The sequence below is a fragment of the Pangasianodon hypophthalmus genome, chromosome 4, assembly GCF_027358585.1.
Source record: "Pangasianodon hypophthalmus isolate fPanHyp1 chromosome 4, fPanHyp1.pri, whole genome shotgun sequence".
NCBI lineage: Eukaryota > Metazoa > Chordata > Actinopteri > Siluriformes > Pangasiidae > Pangasianodon > Pangasianodon hypophthalmus.
This window is the reverse complement of record NC_069713.1, coordinates 10,545,007-10,569,406: the sequence shown is the minus strand read 5'-3', so window position 1 is coordinate 10,569,406 and position 24,400 is coordinate 10,545,007. Positions and strand designations below refer to the sequence as shown.

At 39.4% G+C, this 24,400-nt stretch overlaps 1 protein-coding gene across 2 annotated transcripts; it reads right to left on the bottom strand.

The window, feature by feature from the left end:
• Positions 1–779: 779 nt before the first annotated feature.
• On the bottom strand, positions 780–22,696 carry rin1b (Ras and Rab interactor 1b). Of its 2 annotated transcripts, none has more exons than XM_026936421.3 (11): positions 22,441–22,696; positions 14,113–14,238; positions 12,462–12,570; positions 11,579–11,651; positions 11,205–11,296; positions 10,151–10,518; positions 8,850–9,351; positions 5,841–6,146; positions 5,275–5,406; positions 4,014–4,180; positions 780–2,388 (listed from the first exon to the last, which is right to left on the bottom strand). In XM_026936421.3, exons 2-11 carry the CDS (start codon positions 14,236–14,238, stop codon positions 2,080–2,082), a joined length of 2,184 nt encoding a protein of 727 aa, XP_026792222.1. In that variant the 5' UTR covers positions 22,441–22,696; the 3' UTR covers positions 780–2,079. The 2 variants fall into 2 exon arrangements, with proteins under 2 accessions (XP_026792222.1, XP_034159666.1); XM_034303775.2 differs by having other exon boundaries at positions 10,160–10,518.
• Between the last annotated feature and the right edge of the window lie 1,704 nt (positions 22,697–24,400).

Genomic DNA, 24,400 nt, shown 5'->3' with positions numbered 1-24,400 from the left:
TCAAAGACACTGATATGCTGACGTAGAGTCTGGTTTTTTCCTTCTTTCAACTTTCAGGATTTTTATCACATGCCCCTCCGAGCCGTATTGGGTGGCTTCTGGCATTGCTATTTCCCTTTTTGCAGGGAGCATTCATCAAAGGAGAAAACGTCCAGTAGATGAACACTTCTGGGTATGCGCACACGTTCTTGTCACTACTATTAATGGCTGACAGGCAACAATGAAATGGCCTGAGGTGCAGCATTCCCAGTTTTACTAGTAAAGTTGCTGCTGCCAATATCCATACCAGACATAAAAAGTCTGCATATAGGCTGTGTCGCCACACACAAATGTGAATCATGCTCTGGAGGCATGGTTGGAGGCATTGATCTCAAGCCTAGGGCTTCTGTCTCGGCCACTGCAGCCAGTTTGTATGGCCTTATATCCTCTTATGTCCTCTTAAATGCCCATAAGAGCTCATTAATGCCCAGCCACTCACTTGGGTAGATGTACTATAACATGGATTACACACTTGCTCAGGTGTGTCCAGCTTTAGTTTTGCCAAGGCACTATTAACTCCAAGCTGTAGCATGTTTAATGCCACTTCTGTTCTGTACTCCTGCATTACACTCTGGCCTGCTACCATGATTCTCCACTAAGGTGACACTCAAGTTTAGAAAATGATACACAGCTACTGAAAATACGTCAGTGTCTGTCTCTGTATGCAATACGTCTGTACTAATCTCCACAAGCCACCCAGGTGGTCCGGGACAAAATAAAATAAAACATGTCTTTAACTCTTAGCATCCACAAAGATTTAATGTTCTTTGTTACTGAAGTAAAATACAGCACAGTCATACCAGTGCAATGAGGAAAAAAACTAAGATTTGCACTTTAGCAATTCAAACATGCGCATATGACATTGGCGGCACCTCATTACAACTGGCTGCATGCAGAGATCACATATTTCAAACACATCATTCCAAATATAAAGTCAATTTGTACTGATTGTTGAAATTTTCCTCACAGAAATTAAATGAACACTCAAGTAGAATAAGTTCATACAATACACCATGGCAATAAAGTGTTACAAAGTTCAGCGTCTGCATGAGATCCAGTAAAACAGGATAAGACGGTCAGTTCACACAGCAAAACCCAGTCAATCCATTTAGCATGTTTATGCGATCACTTAAAGCACCATGGGGTGTTACCATTAAAGCACATTCAGCGAATGCAACACAGTACAGCTGCACAGTCCAGCCACATCTTCGAAGGAATGACTGGAAAATTCACTATGACAAAAATTCAGCAGTATAATCTTAGAGATTATTTACACAATTCAAATACAATTACTAGGTTAATGCAACTTACCAAATTTACCCAAGTCTGTAAGGTTGACATTATTTCATTCGGTCAGTACTGAGCAAAATAAAGGTGCTCAAAAATAAATTACAGTACAATTTTCCAGTTTACTGTTTAAAAAGATACCAAAGACAACCTCAAAACACTGGAACTATACCTATTTACAAGACCGGAAATGCTTTGTTTTCTCCTACATATATATTAAAGCACTACAATACAGCTGAAAGAGCCTAATGTTTTTTTACTGACTCTACAGAATACTGACACTTGGGGCATCTCAGATGCGTACATGTAAATGTACAAAATATACATATATATATATACTTATTTATTCATCCACCTGTTAAAAAAGATGCTGTATAAAGGAATCATGTTCAACACTTTGGTATTGAAATTCAGCAGAGAATCTTGGCAACCACTCTAAAGACAACAGAACTACACATACAGTATTTATATTCTGTGTAGCAGGTAATTTAAAAGTAGGCTATAGGCTATTTTTGTACCCTTTACTGGCAACTATTGCTTTAAGCATTATTACCAAGTATCTTTCTCCATTAATCTAACTTCAGTGCATGAGCTTTCTATTTCTTCAGTGGCGTACTGACGTGCAACCTAACTGATCATCAGTTCTTGCCAGGCCTGAAATACACACACACACACACACACACACACACACACTTTCTTCATAGGCCCTCATACTACATCACTGTGGAAAACAAGCCCAGCAAAGTGCAGTCCTTATTCCTCACATGCAGACTCCTCGAGATCCACAGCGCCACCTCTGGTCAGCCTGCGCATCTTGCTGAAGTCATGATCTTTGCGGAGGTAGGATAGGGTGGGGGCACCCAGCTCATGAGGCTGTGTGTGTAGAGGAACAGGATGCATCTCCCCTCCATTCCTCCAGAACAGACAATAATGCTGGGGCTCGTTTATGGCAAACACCTCTGCGCAGGTTCGGGTTAACACTTCCACACTCTCGCCTGCTTTCCAATGGAGAGTACGGGCTGCGCAGCACTCAGTGTTCTGGAAAAGAATACGCACAAACCTCTACACACACACACACACACACACACACACACACACACACAAACAGAGGATGGTGACTAAGACCCAAGCTTATGACATTTACCCATGTTTTTTGGCACAACAAAGCATGATTTGCAAACTGTGATTATACCATGGTTACCATATGTAATCTCTCATAGATTTATTATCACTAATATTACCCAAGATATACTGTGGATATAAAAAGTCTACACACCCCTGTTAAAATGGCAGAGATTTGTGGTGTAAAAAAGAAACCAAGATAACTCATGCCAGAACTTTTTCCACATTTAATGTGAGAAATTGAATGAAGAAAATGCTTACAATAACCTGGTTGCATAAATGTGCACACCCTTTTATACTTGGGCATGTGACATTGCTCTAAATGACATTACTCAGTAATATTAACATCCGAATAACATTGCTCAGGAAAGTTCCCACTGTGTATGTGTGAGTGTGCATGTGTGTGGGCATGTTTTCATATCGTGATGAGGACCAAATGTCCCTTCAAGGACAGGAATATCTGAAAGATCACCAGAAGGACAACTGCTTTCTACAAAAAAAAACAACCCTGCAGCTTATATCATCAGGAGATCATGAGTTTGTATCCCGAAGATGCCACAGCCATCTGTGGCCGGGTGCCACGGGAGCAAACGAGATGGCACAGTCTCTCTCCTGTTGAATCAATCGTGGGCATCTGTGAGCTCATGTATGCTGAAGAGGGCAGATAGCACTTTCCTCTGAGTGTTACACTGCCCTGTGACACAGCATGAGCAGAAGTTCGAAAAGATGCATTTGGTTGACTTCATGTATCTTGGAGGAAGCATGCTTTAGCCTTCACCCTCTTCATTTGGTAGCTGTCATATGATAGAGGAAAGTTGGCTGGTGGGAGGAAATTGGCAGGAGACCAATTTAGGAAGAAAAATGGGCGTAAACAACTGCAGGTTTTATAAAAAAAAAACTAAATAAAACTATCTTTTGGTTACAGAGTTTAAGGTTAGGGATAGATTTAGGTGTAGGCATAGCATTAATTAACTGCATTAATGATTATGTCATAAGGATACTGTACGTGCGTGTGTGTGTGTGTGTGAAGTTATGTTTACTCCTGAGCCTCTTACGTTATTTACTGCAATGTTGGAGTGTTTTGCCTCTTGTAGGTTTTCCATAGTTAATCATAATTCATGCTGGTGTGGACTGTTTGGGTTACTGTCAGGAAGCGGGTTCAGTGTGTGCTGCTGAAAGGAGCAGAGATGCGGGGGTGGTATGAGATGAGGGATGGAGAAGCACAGCAGTAACTAAAAGTCAGAACAGCACAGAAATGGGGACAGAATCAGATATCCAGCTGAATGAAAACACAAAGTGCTCAGGGTTAATCAGACTGTGGTGTACAGAGCACACTGACAGCTGCTAGAAGTGCGCAGTGAATAAAAATGATGCTGAGAATAAAACCGATGCTGTGAATAAGAATGATGCTGTAAATAGGAATGATGTAAGTTGTATGTCATGTGTGATGAATAGCTGGACCTGCACAAGAGCTCAGGGATCAATTAAAAATGCATATAATTACTATTTGTTCTAACCTGCGTCAGAACACTACTTGTAAAATGTGTGCATGTGTATTTTTAAACCTGATTCTGCTGGCTCTCTTTATGGAGTTTGGCCTCCTGGGATCTTCTCTTGCTCCATTCTCTCAGATACTCCTGGGCCTCATTGGTTAAACCGCCAGGACACGGGGTACCAGGCTGGCTCTGGATTAGGCACAGGCTGGCATAGATGCTCGTCAAGTAGTACCCTCCTAAAATAGAATATTCATCTGACTTTACACAGGAACTCTGCTGACATTCAGGTGTGTATTAATTTCTTACCTTAAGACATATCTAACGTAGATCTGGTTAAAGACTTCAGCACAATTCTAAATCAATTTATATTCTATCTAATCTTAATTATAGCCCGTCCTAAGTGATCTTAAATAAATTTTAATGTAAATTTGTCTTCACCTTTTATGTTATGACATAAATGTCATGCAACTGACCATGAAATACAATAGATACGATCTGCCATATGGTCGCGATATTAGAAAATAACAAAGTTGGTGGAAGAGCTACCAATCTGCTTCAGATCATGATATAAACATGATTTTTTGCCTGTAATAAATTAAATTGTCACAAACTAGTAGTGTCTTTTCTTGCCTCTGCAAGTCACAGCCCATTTTTTCATTAGGACCACACATCAGTCATAAATATTCATAACCATAGCCCAGCCTTTTTTTTAGTATTCATTAGTGGACATATGTAAATTTGGAAATACAGCCGGCCTAAATGACAAAATAAAATATTTCACATTAAGAGGCAATAATACTGATGCATGATGTAGTTTGTCACTGTCTGATGAATAATACGTATCTTCACTTTTCAGAGTTTTCCCTTATTTTCTGTGGAATGTAAAGACATTCCTCTATCCATCCACTGCAAGCTACATGACCAGTGTAGTTTTATACTCAAAACTAAGTCCATTTTAAATATAAAAATTAGGCACTGACCCCATAATAATCATTTTCAATTTGTAAGTTGAAATGATTAAATGTCTATTTTTCAGTTTATTATTTTTTTCTTTTATCAATCCAAGCTTTGTTTCATGCTACAGCATTTGAGAAACCTGTGGTTGATATAATTCAAAATCCAAACATTTGACCATTAATAAAAATCAAACGAAGTCTGAATATTAAAAAATTCAAACAAAAATCCAGATATTCTTGACATCGTATATGAGCTGGCTTGTGCACACAGATTACTGTTCACTGAATTTCACTCTCTGTCATATTTCTACATTTTCCTAAATCCTAATCATTTGCTTTCCGGTGTTACTGTCAGACTTGCTGTAGGCTCTTACCTTCTCCTGACAGCCAAGACGACTCCAGCAGCTCCATCATGTACTCCGTCTCCAGCAGCAGTTGTGGGATGTTACACTGAACCACCACATAGGACAGAGCAGGCAGGAAATCCTCCGAGCTGAATTCCTGTTCTACAAACCAGGAAATTAAACACAGGTTGGTATCAACTACAAAGATAAATGACCACTCAGTGGTTTTCCTGTAATTACACCAAGCAAATTGTTATAATATTTTTACTTAATGCTTTTCATATTAAGAGTATAGTCAGCGATTTTGGTGGAGGTTGAAGACAGCTGAAGCTAGCTCTTTTGAATTCAAATAAATACACGTCCTCTACAATGTTCCCTCCAAGGGCAAGCTGGTTGGATGTTGATGATCCATATAATTTGCTTTTTCTTCTTTTTACTGGATTCAGAATGTGCAAACTTTGCCAAAAATGACAAAATGTCTTCCCACTTATAAGTGCAGACCATCTTTAAAAACTAAAATTGTTAGATACGGTTTTTGATAGTAGTTGTGGCTATTATCTCAGAATTTCTAAACCCCCTTTAACAAAATCACTCACCAGATTGTGCTCCCATGGCCTTGTACACACTCTTGCACACCTGTAGCAGAAGCAGCACTTTGTCTATAGGTGAGTGGCTTCTCTGCATTAGACTGAGCTTCTTCTTTGCTCTCTCCACACCTTGAGCATCCAGGACTGCCACGCGTACACCCAGGCGCTGTAGCGCCCCCTCCTGACAGGCCTGCAGGCTGTTAGTGAATCTCTGGAGAGTGCCGTCCTGTGTGTGGAGCGAGAGCAGCACCTGGCCCAGCTGAACTTTCAGTGGTTTCAGTACACAACCAAACAAAGCCTTCTCCAAAGCCAGCTCTGCATTGGAAAGGGGATGGGTGCAATAAATAAAGCAGAGGGTTATTCAAGTCCTTGTGGAGGTTTGGTTTGATTTTCAATTTAAAATCACAGGAAAATCAAAATGTACATGCTAACCAAATGAATGGTTTATGACATCTGCTAAGAACAAAACACAAGCTGGATCTAAAATTGTTCCTAATTTAACACAGAAGCACTGCATTTGGCATAGATGCTGTTACACCATGGCCAATATGAGCCAGGCTGTACCATTTCATTACTAATACTACTAATTCTAATGCTACTACTAATTCTATTAGGAAGTCATTCACCTGTAAATAACCATTTCAGTGTTGACCCTTTTCAAGTTTACACGAACAAAAAGCCATATTTATGAAAAGAACCAGTTTTAGTCTTGGTGTTGTGGCCAATTTACAGGGTGATCTACACATTTCTGCTCATTTCTACTTGTGCGCAAATGAACATAGATGCACCTTTCTGGATTAACAAATGGCTGTAGCAGTATATGCTCCTATTTTTCATGTTCTTATGTCAGCAAACAGGCAGATCTGGGATATTTTGCCACACACAATGAGAATGTTTCAGGAGTGTGTCTACTTTCTGTTCAGATGGTGGGATTAAATGAATATGAGTTGCACTTATTGTAGTAAATCCCTTTGTAATGCTAAAAATCCATGCTTCATTTTGTATTTTTTGGTCATTTGGGAGCTGAATGTAGGCTTTGTTGAAGTGACCTCAGCACTACAGACCGTACAGCAGAGAAGAATGACAGGCCTCAGAACACTGAATACAATTTGAAGACAGAAAATGAACAGCAGCCAAGAGCTTCTTTTGGAATTGGCCTCTAAATTATTTTGATTTCTTTCAATAAATTCAAAATAGGCAAAATGTTTGCAAAAATGATTTTGTTCCACACAAGGTAATTAGTAATTGAAATCAGCCTTCTTTTGCATTCATAGATCATGCCAGTAATGGCACCAGATTTCTGTGGCTGTTAAATGCATGCAGTAAGAAAGTAATTAGTATCAGCCATGAAGGGAAATATGTCATTCATTACAATAATCTCCACCTAGAATTTTGCACTTTAAGGGGGAAACTCCCTCCAGTGAGGCAAATACGCTTCTTATTCTCTTATTATAGGCACTAAAGCCCATTGATACTGGTTTAAATCACACTATTTAGTTTTAATTGCCTAAAGAGGGTTTACAATGTAAATAGGGCTTATAGTATGATGTAAATCTGCACTAATTAATTCTCCATCTGTTTAGCTACAGTTTTTTTTTGCTCTACATTAGCACTCTACATTCTTACTCAATCTGTAAGTGTTAAATTCCAGACTTACAAACACTCCAAAATTCTCCTTTGTTTAAAACATATGCGTCAGGCTTGAAGGCATTATATCAGTCATGCTGTCATTTCATGAGGATACAACCAATGACAGAAGCACCTTAACATCATTAGCATCCGAGCACAGAGCAAACTATATTCTGCAGCTCCTTATGTCTCCTCTAATTCTCACCTCACACACACATTCCGCTCTACTGAAGAATGTGCGTGGGATTATGATATGTGGTTATGATAAATTGGAAGCATAAAATGCAAATACACCCACCAACACAGTCCTGCTAATGCAACACCAAGAACCTCGGCTTCCGACACTCAGAGATGAGGCCATATTTCTGATATTCTCTGCCTAGCATGTGCATTTTTTTTTCTCTCTTTCTCTCTTACAGACACTTATGAATATACAGGCACACACACACATACAGTATCTCCATCAATGTTTATCTCTCGTTCTCTCGCTTCATTTCTGAATGTGATTTGGTATAGTGATATAATAACCCATGTATTCCATACACATTTCCAAGATATCAGGATTTCTCTATTAAGGTTATACGTACGGAATAAAACCCAACAAGGTGTGCTTTTATAGGAAATAATTCAATGACTGGGTGGTGTGACATGGCCTGACGTGAAGCGGATTTACTGTTACCACCCCAAAGTTGATTATTTTCTAACATATCATACTTCTTAATCCATTATTACATTTAATATCGTGGAACATCCATAAAACAAGTTAGTTCCTGTTATCACTTACGTTACACCAGTGATAAACAGTCACTTCAGCTTCTCTTTTTTTCTCTCTTGTAATTAACAAGAAAAAATGCAGCTTGTCATGTTACAGAGACTCCGCAAACCACAAAGCCCTTTGTCCTGAAGACATTTCAGTGGCAGAGAACATAGACAAACAGCTGACTCTGGAGACTCCTTTAAAAAATCCTAAATAAATGTCACCTCACAGAAAGCTTCATCATATCAGTTGCTTACACAAGTCCTTGTTTTAATTGTTACTATAGAAACATATTAGAATGAGCATTTTCATATAAACCTGAAAATGCCTAGCAGCCAGCACTATTATAGTCATGCTTTTATAGAAAATTAATCATCACATTTACGGCATTTGGCAGACGCCCTTTTCCAGAGCGACTTACAATTATCTCATTTACACAACTCAGCAGTTGAGGGTTAAGGGCCTTGCTCAAGGGCCCAGCAGTGGTAGCTTGGTGGTGCTGGGATTTGAACTCTCAACCTTCCAATCAGAAGTCCAACAGCTTAACCACTGAGCTACCACTTCCCTTCTAACACCATCTAACCATTTAGCTTCCAAAAAAATAAGGAGGTGTATAAACACCATTATCAAACCTTTCTCATTCTCAGGCACCAGGGTCTCTATGGGAGGTTCCAGTTCTCCAGCCTCCAGAAGCAGACTCTTGGCCTGGGAAAGGAACCTCCTCAATCCCTGAAGCAGCTCCACGGCTGAGCTCCAACTCGGCACCTTCATTTCTTCCTTCTGCTTTAGTAAGAAATCCTGGACCAGTGATCCAAATGCAGAGCGCCTGTCTCGGGACAGCTCGTCAACCAGCCGGGCTACACGCCGCTCAGGAGCAAAAACACACACAAATGCAGCACTCATGCGGCGTAGGGTGGAGGCAGGGTTGGCGACAGGGAAACGGGTGCCCCGTGTGAGGGGAGGCCACTGCAGGGCTGAGTCCGGCTGCGACTCCTCCTCTTCCAGGCTGCTGAAGGAACTGTTGCTGTCCAGCTCGGCGAGAGACGGAGCATGACGTCGCTCCAGTGCCAAGCAGAGCCCCTCATCCTGTGGTATGTCCTTAAGCTCTGCCTTTTCTGGCTGTGGGGCTGATGTCTGAAATGGCACACATCAAATGAGCAATCTAACAGTACTGAACGCTACAGTGACTGAACTTGGTGTAAAATCTTTAAAAACTTTGATTGAGTAAATAAAAGTGATTGGACTCTGCAAGTATCTTGAAATTCAGGGACGATATTGGCTGGATTGGTCTTGGCTCAGATCAGACATATTTTCTAATCTCATCCCTCGATGTATTTTATATTGTGGATAGATGTGATGTAGAATGATATGACATTCATCATCAGGATCAAATCACACCATCATCAAATCTGTGAGGTTTCAAGAACAAATTTGATTACTCAGAGGATGCCAGTATCTAGCATCAGTTCTTGGTCAATACTCAGAGTATGATATCAGTATTATATTAAAAAAAATTGTTTTGATGCATTCCTAATTCAAAGTTCATAACACAAGTTTAATCCTTGAGAAGTCATTAGTCCTTGATTTACTACTACTAGACAAAAAATGACCTGGATAACTAAATTCTATAGACAAATGTGTATCATTGCCAAATATATATATATATATATATATATATATATATATATATATATATATATATATATATATATATATGCAGTTGGTCTTTAACTGTCTGTTTTTTCCTGAGGTGTAAAAAAAACATACATATCCTGAGAAGTTTACCCTGTTTTATAATGTTGAAATATATAATCGTTTTCTGTAGGAGGAGGTGAAACAAGCAAAGGTCATGTTTACAGACCCACAGCCACCCCCACTATTGCAAAAACACTCACGTATCTACACATGCATGCATTCACACATACACACTCACTGGAGGCACCTCTCCCAGCATCTGCTCATCCTCTTCTTCTGAGGTAGGTGCCAGAGCAGCAGTTCTTCTCAACACGCTCAGGCCGCCTGCCCTCCGTGTCGTCCTCTCGTTGCTCCTCAGCACATCCGTGTCGCCCTGGTTCCACTCGGAGTCTCCAGGGGTCAGGCAGAATGATGACTCGGTGGACACGCGGACTCGCAGACTGCGTTTCAATCTGTGGCGTTTGTGTGAAGCCCCTCGACTTGCCTGGGAAGGCTGTAGGAAGAGGGGGTTGATGAAACATGGCGATCGCGGCCTGGAGGACCAGTTCACAGACACGGCGGGAGGGCCGTTAGGGGGGCCAGGGGAGGCCTGAGAACTCCAGAACTCTGAGAAGAGTAAAAATATCAGATTGTTTATAACAGAGACAGTGATAAGTGCTTACTCTGTGAAAACCAACACATCACATTCTATTCTATTCTCTTCAAGCATGTACTGTTCTGTTCTGTTTGTTTTTTTCTGTTCTGTTCTACACAATCATGTCCTATTCCATTCCATTCCATTCTATTCTATCATATTTTATTCAGTTCTTTTCTCTTTTAGTTTTATTTTGTTCGATTCTATTCCAATCTATTCTATTCAGTTCTGTTCTATTTTCTTCTATTCTATATAATCATATCCTATTTTTGTTCTGCGTTGCTCTAATCGTTTCTATACAGTCATATTTGACTTTTTTTCTGTTCTATTCTACTCTTTTTCATTTCTGTTCTCTTTTATTCTTTTCATTTCTATTTTATTGTCATTTTATACTGTTCTGTTCTTGTTTCTATTCTATACAGTATTTTACTCTGTTTTGTTCTATTATTGTTCTGTTTTATTCTATACACTTATTATTTTTTGCTTCTATTCTGTTTTTTTTTTCTATTTTATATATCATATTTTATTTTTGTTCTCTTCTATTCTGTTCAATCATATGTTATTCTGTTCTATTCTATTTTGGTTCTGTTTTGTTCTATTCTATTTTCGTTCTCTCTCTCTCTGTGTGTGTGTGTGTGTGTGTGTGTCATGGTCTTACCCAAGCCAAGGTGTGAGATGCTCTCTAGCTGTGTGTGGTTGGTGGCCTGTGCGATAGCTTCAGGAAGCTCGAGTGGGAAAGGTAACACATCCCTCCAGAACAGAAACACACACACACATACACACACACGCACATTTATTTTCTTCCACAATGCAGTGCAATAACTGTGTAATTATTTTAGAACTATCCACAGAATATAAATCTTCTGACAATTTAAACATTAAAAAGTACAGTGCTGTCTAACTCATTTTAAATTGCTTGGACTGTTAAGTCAAAACAATAAATCATCTGCTGATTTTATCCCGTGTTTTAAAAAAAATGGTATTTTTTCTAGTGAAATAATGTGTGTGTGTGTGTGTGTGTGTGTTTGGTACCTGCTAATGCAGTAAAAGGCCACTAATCTGCACAAATCAGGAAAACTCAGGGCTGAGCTCTCCAGAGAGAATGCTGCAGAGAAACAGTGACACAGTGTATCCCAAAAACAAATTAGTGCCATAAATCAGTATAATCGGAAGCACACGTCAGCACAACAGACTACAAAGTGCTTATCCCACGGTCATTATAAAAACAATTTTATAAAAGAGAACGTTTTTTCAGTTACTAATGAATAAGCACATTGGAGTACTGTATAAATCACAAAATCAATTATTAATCATTTAATAATCTCTGAACATTTAATTCCTATGACACGCTGCAGCTTTTAGACTCTGCACATCGCAGATACATAAAACAGATGAGAAATTGCCGTGACCACCATCAGTGGTCACAAATTACTCATCATGTTCTCCAGAGCTTTACAGGCACTGAATGATTAATATAGCTGAAGTCTATGTTTAAAGTGCGCAAAAATGATCCAGTATGAATCACCCGAAAAGAAACTCATCTGTATACATATTATTTGTGATTAATTGATATATTTAACACCAGTTTCAGAAAATATTTCTCAGCAACAACAGGATAGTTTGACACAAACTGAAAAAAGGAAATCTTAGTCTGTTCTGAAGTGCTTATGCCTGCGTTTGTGTCAGGGCAAGAATTTCAACTCTGGTTTCAGACTTTGGTCAATATAATAAACTGGTCAGGATACAGATGTTGGACAGATGTTGTGAGCAGTGTCAAGCAGTAAATGGAAAGACCCCAGTTCCACATTTTAAACATAAATTACAACTTGTTATATCTCAAAATGATGTGCTTTAGTGTGCTGTGGTATGTTCTCGTGAATATGTATGCTTGTGTCTGTTTTGGCGTTACACTCACTGGAGTCTTCCTCCCGGATGGGATATTGTGCAACACACACATTGCTCTCCTGAACCCTCACACAGAGCACCTTCCTCTGAGTGACTGCACACTTACACACCAGAAAAGTCTGCAGAAAGACGCAAAATATAAAAAATATGGCATCTAGCAGACTCACTGATACATATACACAAATGAAACTGACAAATGGGATTTATTTTCTTTGGTTTCTATGTATTTTGTTTTAAGGTCCAATTTGTAATGTTTCAGGAATGTTTCTGAACCTGGACTAACCATTAAACGATACCTTAGATCAGGAGTTCTCAAACCTTTTATAGCCAGAGACCTCTTTAACTGTAAAATAAATACTACTGACCTTCTCAGCACAGATCTATTTTATGAATCTTATCCATATTCAAATATTAGGCTCATGTGAACATATGTGCATTAATATTTTGGCTATTTGTATGACCCAAAGAGCTTTTTATTCATGAACTTTCCCCTGATTTCCTCACATTAGGGTCCAAGCTGACATTATTTATAGGCTACTTGTTTCTTGAGGTTTGGATTGAACATTCAATTCAAGTGCGCAGTCAAATAGGCTAATAACTATAGGAAATCAATCGTAAATAGAACAACTTTGATAATAGTAGCTTAGATTTCCACTTCAGTAACAAAAAACTCACGGACCACTAGGGTATGTATCCTGGACCCTAACTTTGAGACCCACTGCCTTACAGATCTCTAATGTTTAAAACTGCAATTTTAAACCTTTTGGCTGGTACCTTGTTTCAGACTTCTGCATACATTGCTCTTAGCTGCTTAGCTCTGCCCCTTTTAAGGAAACTCAGGAAGAATACGTAGTTTGCATTTTAAAGAAACTCAGGAAGCATACATAGGGTGGGGTGGGATTGGTTGTAGTGAAGGAGAAGGCCTGTCAATTATCCAATTCAGTTGCAATTGTGATTCATATTGCAGGCAGCATGGCTTTAAAATGATAAACTACTCCATCGTTTAACACACGTTTTTTGGTTTTCCTGCTCCCAGCTCACCTGATTCAACTCATCAGTTCATTAACAAGGCTGGACTCCGTTGAACTGGATAAGTTACAGGAGTGAAATAAACACCAAAGTGCACAGGGCAGTTTTACTCAGCTGAAAACCTTTCTCTTCACATGATATTACTCCTCTTTTTACTTTGTGTTACATACTTTGTAATGTGATCTTTGGTTTTACATACATATATACATACATAGATACATACATACATACATGTACATACATAGATACATACATAAAATAAAATGGAAAAATTACTCCAGGACCAGAATTGAGAAACACTGCTTTCAAATGTCAGTTTCTCAGTTTGAAACATATCTGTTTCCACAGTTTATCCACAGATTATATAATCCAATGATTTTACTCCTGTCAACATTTACTTCTTTATCACACAGGAAACACCTTGTGAAAATAAACACCTTTTGTGCCAGCCACTGCTACTAACTGTTGCTTACTAGCTGACAAATAATGATTCCTGCACCATGTTTTCTTTCCCGCATCTTACAGAATTTTTAGGATCATATACAGGTGACCTGGTTAGCGAGAGGTGGCCGGATTATTATCGGCCACAAAATGATGTAATCAAGCTTGAAGTGATCAACTGGCTATCTCACCCCAACTATCTCTCTCTGCAGGATGCAGAGGACGGAGTCAGGGTTGATTGACAGCTGGAGCCAGATGGAGTGTGTGAGGAGAAGGCGGTCCAAAACACTCAGACTCCTCTGAAGACAGTCATCCATCTAAAGTGGAGAGCAAAGGAGTTAAAACACTTACACAAACAGTCATAGGTCACTGACCTGAGATTCACAGGCAGAATACACACTCACAAACCTACCTTATATTCATGTAGCAAGAGTTAGTAAGGGTTGGATTATAGGAATATTCCAGCATCTTCTATCCTATATTCTATCTACCACATTTGTAGTATATTTATCAACGCCATGATACTGAACCTGTACTGAAAAAAACCCCCATTAAACCTATTCACTCAAAACTTACAGCAGAGGGATAAGGGCAGTCGTTGAATGTCATATAAGGCTCAAGTTGGAAAAGTGTCTCAGTTTTGGCTTAATCATGACTGGATACCACAAAACGTTTAGCAACATGTACGGAAATAAATCTATAGTGCCTTGTGTAGGTATTCACCCGCTTGAACTTTTCCATATTTCAATCTGGATCCGAGTTGGATTTAACTGTGATTATATGTCATCAATCTATACAAAATTGCCCATAATATTGAAGTGGAGAGAAAACAAATCAATATAATTTGCAAAATCATTTACAAATAAAAAAACACACAAGTTATGATTGCATAAGTATTCACCCCCATTGTTGTGAAATCCCTAAATTAGTCCTGGTGCAATCAGTGGCCAACCAGTCACAGAATTAGATGAATGGATTTCACCTGTGTGTGTTTAATGTTTCACATGATCTCAGTACAAATACACCTTCTCCCGTTACAGAACATACCTAAACAAACAGCATCGTGAAGACCAAGTCCTGGACAAAGCTCTGGAAAAGTATCAATCAGGATTTGCTTGTAAAAAAATATCCCCAAATTGTAACATCCTGCAGAGCGCTATTAAATCCATTATTTAAAATAAGAAAAGAATATGGCACAACCGTGACTATTAAAGAGGTTGCTTTCCACTAAAAGTCTGTGACCGTGTAAAGAGGGCATTAGAGAAAAGGTAACGCTCAACATGATACCACCACCACCGTGCTTCACTGTGGGGATGGTGATCTCAGGGTGATGAGCAGTGTTGGATTTCTGAAACAGTCACAAGGGTGAATATTTATGCCAGGCACTGTACTTTTTAGTGTGTTACTTCAGTTGAACAGTTGAATAAATTTGGAAAGGAACAACATTGGATTTTCTCTACTTTCTCTCATGACTGTCTAAACACCTTTGCTGTTACAGTGTAATGGCTGTAGCCTGGATTTGATATACTAAATTTAATATAGTTGCATATTTCAATTCAGGAACTGCTCTTAGACTTCCAGTATAAGTAAGGTTTGATTAAATGAGTTTTCTGTTCTTATCTCAGTACAGGAAACATCTTAAAATTGTTCTCCCTGGTGCTAAAGATGGACTGGATATAAATTAGCCTGAATAACCCTGGAATATTCCATTAAGATGGAGTTTAAGATATTTTTGAAACTGAAGTTTTACTTAAGGGACCATGTGTGAATGTGTCATGTCACATTATGTTTTTTTGCCCCACTGAAGAAAAAACAGTGGCCAGCTTGGAACAATCACCTTGTCATGATGTTATTCCAGGGCCATGATGACACTCATACACACACTCATACACACTGTCACCCATGATGACCAAACACTTTCCTGTCTCACTTCTTTCCTTCTTTCTTTCTTTCTTTCTTTCTTTCTCTCTCTCTCTCTCTCTCTCTCTCTCTCTGTATCAGCAGTGTGACACTGTGTGGGCAGCGCAGAGAGCCTGAGTGTGGCGGCAGATGGTTCCCATGGCAACAGGTGCCTACACATGATGACAGGCATTCCCACTCAGTCTTAGACACCTACTCTACCAACACACACACACACACACACACACACACACACACACTCCCGCTCTCTCACACATACACTCACGCCTCATCAAAAAGACTGGAAAAAACTTGGCACAGCATAGAGGGTTATTCTCTCTCTCTCTCTCTCTCATTCTCTCTCTCTCTCTTGGTCTGGTTAGTTTTAACAGAGTTTTTCTTCTCATCATAACTCCTATAATCCACTTCAGGTTATTTTTATAGATCATGTTTTTTGAAGCGTGGTCGGCTGTCGCTCCCTCTGCCCAGCTTACATAAGATAACAGCATGCATGGCAATGAAGAGAGTGCAGTAAAGTCACAGAGGTAACTACACAACCAGTGGAGGAAGCAGAGCTTTTTTTTATTAGACTCTATTAATAGAGTTATTATTATTGCAGTCATATCCTGACCATTTTTTTCACTGTCCTCTTAATATCAGCAAGTGCGTGTAAGTTACAGTTCCAGTACTTCTGGTGAGGAAAGGCCACAAATCCATCCATCCATCCATCCACTCCTGAATTATTGGCACTGTTCATGAAAATGATATATATATAAAACACAATATATATAAAATATATAATATATATAATGTATATAAAATATACAAATACAAATATATATAAAAACACAACTCAATAAATGAGCTTAAATATAGGGGTGCTATATATATATATATATATATATATATATATATATATACACACATACTTATTTAAACATAAAGTGCTTTTTATTAAGTAGTGAAAACTGTTAGGTGTTAAATGAGTGTGTGTGTGTCTGTGTGTCTGTGTGTGTGTGTATGGTGCCCTGCAATGGATTGGTGTCCTATCCATGATGTATTCCTGCCTTACACCCAATGTTCCCAGGATAGACTCTGGAACCACTGCAACCCTGACCGGGATAAAGCACTTACTAAAGATTAAATGGATAAATAAATGAAACGCTGGTTTCAAAATTATTGGCACCCCATAGTTAAAATAGGCTCATGCATCCCCTTAAGAATATAACAGCACTGAGATGCTTTCTGTAATGTCTAACAAGGTTGGTGACACTTGCTATATTGATTTATATTCTTAGATTTTGTTTTGTGGACCACAGGCTTTCAACAGAGTTCAAATCCAGAAACTGAGCTGACTATTGAAAAATACCGATTTATAATTTTCACAAGTGCACCTAGATCACTAGTTGTAAAACAGCCTCAAAGCAATGATTCAGCACCAAATATTTACAGTATGTATGGAATCTTTTCCTTCCTTATTATTTTGCCAAACAGGTAAAATATAGTGTGCATGTCTAAAGTTCAATTTTAGTCTTATCAGACAACAACAAATACAAGTTCAGTTATAGCTTATTGTTATAGGAGGTTAAAAATAATTGATTTTGAACCTCGACAACCGCAACAATCTAACTAAGTTCGGAAGCCATGTACAGATAAACAACCTTCCTTCTCTTTTGCACTGAAAGCTCTTTGGTCTTTCTCAAGATTAATTTTATATATGAAACATCACATTTCGTCAAAGGCAACAATACAGTTTCTTGATGGAATTTTTTAAAAACATTATATGTACATATGCTTTTGAGAGAAAAAAAAATGTTATTAAAAATGGTTAGTTATTCCAGTTATTTCAGTACCATCACTTTGCCCATTCTCTTGCAGGGTACTAATAATTCTGGAGTTGAATCGATGTCTATCTCTGATTCTGATTTTGATCTACTTTGTTTATTAGATGTTCAATTTAAATGATTCCTAATTAAAACCTTTATGTGTATATAGCCTGACAAATACCCGACTCTAATGGTGACCAACTCCCCACCCAAAACAAACACCCAAGCCCTCATTTTCATTGTGCAACCTAAGTGCCTAAGTGACCTCAAAAATTCTATATGAGGTATGGATTATTCCCTACAGAAAAACACGCCTACAAAATCACTAACTCAAAACAGAGGCGAACAACAGCCACATGCTAACAAAACACAAGCACATAATACTAAAATAGTTTATAACATGCAAACACCAGCAAGCATCACCAGAGAAGGCCTGCACTTTTAGCATGACCTACACTGACCGGTATATTATTAGAGATCATGGAAGAGGAAGAGAGAGTTAGAAAGAGTTAGAGAGACAGAAGAACTGAGCAGGGCTGTTCATTTACAGAGTAGGCTCTCCTTATATAAAATCCTGAGCAGCTAACAGCCTACACACTCAGTTATGCAATACAGCAGCGGGAGTTAAAACGAAGAACCGAGAAGCGAGCGCGAGTGAGCGAGCGAGGGAGAGAGAGAGAGAGAGAGAGTTCCATATAAATCATCGGTAAATCTAAATTATTAGACAGAGTTATCAAACAAAGTGCACACAAGGCTTAAGCTAAAGCTATGAAAAAAGAAGAAGTGATTAGTCTCACAAAAATAGTGGCACAAGGAAAAACTGAAAAGAATCAAGAGTCGGTTCAACATGTCTGCTAACAAGCATCAGGAGAGAAAGAGAGAGTCAGAGAATAGACAGACTCGGGGGAGTCCGACTTTTTCAGGTTAAACTGAAAATTACATAAAAAGCAAGCCACAGGAAAGACCTGGGGGGGGGAGTAGAGAGAGAGAGAGAGAGAGAGAGAAAGAGAGAAGCAGGCAGTTGGAATTTTAAATAAAAAAAAGAGCATCAGAAAACAGGAAGCGAGAAAAAATGAAATCCCCTCACTGTGAAATCGAATATTAAGAATAAAAGCAATACAGCAATGCCACTTTTAGCAGGCTGGAAAATGGAAATATACGCTTCTGAACAGCTACCTAAGGACCAATTCTGTGCCCACAGCTTTGTGAGTAATTAATCTTTACTAAACTATCCAATAAATTACTCAGAAAGTCAGACATTGAAGAATATCCTGTATGGTCAATGCAATACAAAATGATCATATACAGTACATGCATAAAAAGTTCTGGCAGTTTGACAGGTTTTGGAGTATCAAAACTCTGCTAGAATTTCTCTCTCTCCAGACTGCCAAGCTAAAATGTAAAAGTTGGGACCTTCAAAAACTCAGCTAACTCAGCTCACTTGGCATAACTCACTTTACATCCTGGTACACCATAATAAACTCTATCCTACTCCACCACTAAGTAACTCTGCCTCAAGCAGAACCACGACCCACCCAATTTTTATTTTTGCTGTTTCATCTTGGCTAACTGGGGGACTATTCCCAACAAAACATATTTTTTTCACCCAAATTTAACTGTATGCCAGAGTTAAAAATAATTGTAATTTTTTAATTTTAGAATTTAGTTCAGTTTATTAACATGGAATAACAAACTACTGTAGCTGGATGTACAAGTCTATCAGATTTGTCATAACAGTGACCACTGATACTGTAGTGTCCTTCATGCACCCACCATACACTCCATAAATGATAGGCAGCATGGCTTTGCTGACTCACATTTTCACATTACAAAGTTTTGTGTTTTGTACAATGCTTTTTGTATTTCATGTTGGAACCAGATCCTTGGGAAGTGAAGACCATTAGAGCCTAGGTCTGCTCATTAGCAACAAGCATATCAAGGATAGACTGTTGTAGTCAGAGTCTGTGCAGGGGAGACTGCTGGAGTCAGAGTCAGTGCAGGGGAGACTGCTGGAGTCAGAGTCAGTGCAGGGGAGACTGCTGGAGTCAGAGTCAGTGCAGGGGAGACTGCTGGAGACAGAGTCTACACAGGGGAGACAGCTGGAGTCACAGTCTGTGCAAGAGAGACCACTGGAGTCAGAGCCTGTGAAGGAAGGACCATTCGAGAAGAGACTGTGTGACCCAGAGTCTGCAGAGGAGAGACTAATGGAGTCACAGTATGTGTAGGGGAGACCATTAGCATCAGAATCTGCACAGAAGAGACAGCTGGAGCCAGATTCTGCAAATGAGTGATCATTGAAGCCAGAGTCTGAGCAGGAGAAAGAATTGGAGGCAGAGTCTGCCGCAAGAGAGACCATTGGAGCCAGAGCCTGCAAAGGATGAACCACTAGAGGCAGAGCCTGTGAAGAAGGAACCACTGGAGCCAGTGTCTGTGCAGGTGAGAACACTGGAGTAAGAGTTTGTGCAGGAGAGACTGTTGGATTCAGATATGCACAGAAGAGACTGTTGGAGCCAGAGTCTGCACAAGAGATACTGCTGGAATCAGAGTCAACACAGAACAGACTATAGGAGTCAGATTCTGCACAGACCCTTGGAGTCAGAGTCTGTACAGGAGAGACCTCTGGAGTCAAAATCTGTGCAGGAGACACCTCTGGAGTCAAAGTCTGTGCAGGAGAGACTGCTGGAGTCAGAGTCTGTGCAGGAGAGACCACTGGATTCAGAGTCTGCACTGAAGACACAGAGTCAAAATCTGTGCAAGACAGCCTGTTGGAGCCAGAGGCAGACTGCTGCTGCTTACACTGTCTGGATGTTAGAGACAACTGAGGCCTGGGTTTGCACTGCACAGGTCACTGAAGCCACAGTCAGAGTGGCAGAGGCCACTGGAGCAGGAGTATGTGCAAGAGATCCTGTTGGTGCTGAAGTCTGGATGGTAGAGACCATGGATGGAGAGTATACACCATTTTGCCTGAGGTCTGTTCAGTAGAGACAGTTGAGCCAGAGCCTTGGCAGTAGAGACTGTTGGAACCAGAGTCTAGAATGTGGGCAGTAAAAATAGCAGGGGGTCTGGCCATATTCATGGGTATTCACATCCCTTCTTCATGTGGGGTGTGACCATTGTAATGACTGATAAAGCTAAAAGAGCCAATTTGTTAAGCATAGCATTATTAAATCAGGTTCCTGTATGTCAGTTCAAGCCAATACCCTTCAATCACCTCTAAAACCACACCCTGATCAACATAATTCAGTAACTTCTATAAAACATTGTTATTTTAAATATTAAAGGGGATATTCATGTGACAGAAATACCCAGAATACTCATTACATCATTATACTGATATCATATGTGCGTGTATATGTTTATATGTGAGTGTTCATGTAGGTGTGTGGTTAATATGTTGGATTGCCACAGCTATTACATGACTATAAAATACACTGAGGTAGCTGTGAGAGGAGGTGAGAGCTTGGTGCCACAGGTGGCATGTGCAAGCAGAACACCCACTCACAGGAAACTAATTTTGGCATCAGACCAACGCATTAGAAATATTTTGTGCTAGTTTTAACACTTTAACTATTAGAGCTTGCATAAAAACTATTCTAATTTCACAAGCAGTGACATGCCTTTGTAGTAAACGAGGTGTATCTTTGTGCTCCAAACTACCATATGTCCATATACAAATATGTAACAATTAATAATAGTCTGCTTTGAAATTAGGGAGTTTGAAGTTGATTTGGAAAAAACCTTATCGCATCCGATGAAACCATATGAATGATGTTTCACCATCAATTTCATTAATGCCTCCACAAGGCAATAGAAGGGCACAAACAAATATGATAATGACGTCAACATACAAGTAACATCGTCACTGACACATGACAAACAGGTGTGAGTGTGTGTTCCATCCATGAGTCAGAGGACAGTGAACAGTGTAGCTCCATATGCGAACAAGCTGCACCAGGTGTGTGTGTGTGTGTGTGTTTTAACATGACAACAAGAAAGAGTTACAAAAAAGAGAATATCAGAAAGAGAAGGATAGAAGGAAAGGAGAAGAGAGAGAGAGAGAGAGAGAGAAAGTATGTTGTTTCCTACAAAGCCCTCACAGTCTTCACACTTCCACCCCCACAAGGCAGAGCAGAGACGCTCGGCACTAAGATGGCATTACTTCACTGTAGCACCAAGCAGCAGGCTATAGCGAGACCTGCGCTCACTTACTCACACTCACACAAGAACCAGAAGCTCTGGAAAAGTGTCAGAGCCATGTAATGCATAAGTGATTAAGAGGACGGTCCTTCAACTCTTCATCATATGGGTGGCAAGAAAGACAGCTCCACCAGCATGCACTTACTTAGAATTGCAAAATAACAAATCAAAGAAGGAGAAACTTTGGTTACAGAACATATGAAAGAAGAGGAAGATCATCCTGCTCATCATCTGGAGTTCGAAACTATATTCAGACACATAAATCTCTCACTTATCTCAAAGCAGGTGGTGTGTGTGTATAAAAAGCACGCCACCCAAAAAAGCACTGCTTTTCACACTCTGAAACACAAAGGGCTGGATACTAAGGTGCAATCCTTACAAAGTAGTGTATGTATTCATGGGCTTGAAAGATTTCAATAAAGTCACATTCAACAACATATTAATTTACAAACGTTTCACAGGAAAAATAATTAGTTATTATAATTGGAATAATTTGTGATAGTTGAAACAGAGCAGAGGATTAAAGTTACCTTTGTCCTGACTCTTCAGTTTTGAATATCAGGCTATTGAAAATGTATAGAGAGTGACGCACTTTACCTTTTTGCTTTATTTCTCAGCTGCTCCTCTTGTGAAGTTCAGCATGGCATCAGTGGCTCAGAGCAGCTCGAACCCGCCTATCATATCGTCTGCTTATTCTTATTTAATGTAATTAGAAACACACGAGTCCCACAATTCATCTTGCTGATATGATTCAGTCGGATTCATGATTCGCCCACTGAACTCCTCACACCCGCTTCTCCCTGTTACTCGCTCATTTTAAACGCGCACACGCACATGCACACGCACACACACACGCACGCACGCACATACACGCGCAACTTTTTCCCCAACGTCGAGACGGGCACGGGCGCCGGCTGTCTCGGTGCGCATGCGCAGTAGATGCAGCAAGCCCAAAAGTGAAATTTATCACTGAGAATTCTTATTGTTTTTAGCGAATCGGAGGGGTCAGGGGCATCGCTGCCTATCCAAAGCACGGGTCAAAAGTTGCGACAGCAGCCTCTAATGTGGGCAGAGGTGTGAAAGTGTGTAAAAGCGCACACAAAGCCAACACCTACGTGCTGGAACTCAAGTGCGTAATTGGAGAGCGCATGATCCTACAGTCATCGATTGATACAGGAAAAAGCGCAGCCCACAAGTGCGATTATTTAATAGCCTACGTCCCAAAATTAGATCAGAAAAAGGACAGCACCAAACAAAAAGGACATAAAAACAAACAAACAAACAAATTCATTAACAAGAACAAAATCAGACCCTGCTGAAAACAACAATAGAAACCATCACAGAAATTCTAATGGTTTCCACTACAAATACCACTACAAACCATCAGCTAACCATCAAAACCATTACCATTACTGGTCTTTAATGGTATCCACTAGACATAGTGGCAACACATTACCAGTAGAGACCCACAGGGACCATTACAGTTTCCATTAAAACCAACACAATTCCCATTATAACCATTAAAACCATTACAAATTCTATGAGAGTTTCTATTTTTTTTTTCAATAGGGAAGGTAGGCTAATTATTTTAAAAATAACAAATATATGTTGGAATAAATATATTAAAAATGAATCAAGGACAGTGTTTTAATGCGTTTAAGTAGTCTTTTATTTATTTATTTAACATTACTGTTAACACACCTACAGGACCTCTTTAAAAAATGTTCTATTGATAACATGCTTTATTTGCTCACCAGTAGATGGCAGTGCAGCACATTGCTAAAATATATTCATGTACAGCAATTAGGAGACACCCTTTCCACAGAATCATACCAAAATAAATACAAAACACAAACAGTATTGCTTTTCATTAGTGACATGCAGAAAACATTCCACATTGAAAAGCGAAACCTTCATTGCACTGCATTTATCAGAGCGTGGAAGCCGTGCTACACTGAAATGCAATCGCTGCCTGAGAACAACCCTAAGTCATACTCAGGAGTGTGGCTGTAATCAGACTTCCACACACACACTGATGAAAATGAAATGCAATGGAGAATTACATTCACTTCTGACACAAATCAGCATTTAAACCTTAAAAAACACTATCCCCTGATGAGATCAAGCGATGTAAGAGCGATGCACTGAAAGTTTTAATTTTCATTGTGGAATGCTTTCTGCATGTCACTAATGAAAAGGAATACTCTTTGGGATTTTTACCCATGTATTTCTTTTTGCTCTGGCAGTATATCCATAGCAACTTACAGAAGTGCCTTATAAAATCCATCTAAAAACATCCAAGTCTAAGAATACCATTAAGCTAAATGCTGATAGAGACTAGTTGGAATGGTTGTTGTTAGCAAAGAAAAGAGTACAAGTTTTTTGTGTAAATTTAGTGCTTGCTTAAGTGCTTAGTAAAGAATAGTGTATTCCGTCTTGTTTTTGACATCCAGAGCCTCAACTGTTCAGGAGAACTTCATTCCACCACCTTGAGGCCAGTACAGTGAAGAGTCTTGAGGGATGGTCATGCTAGTAACCTGAAGACCATGTGGTATGG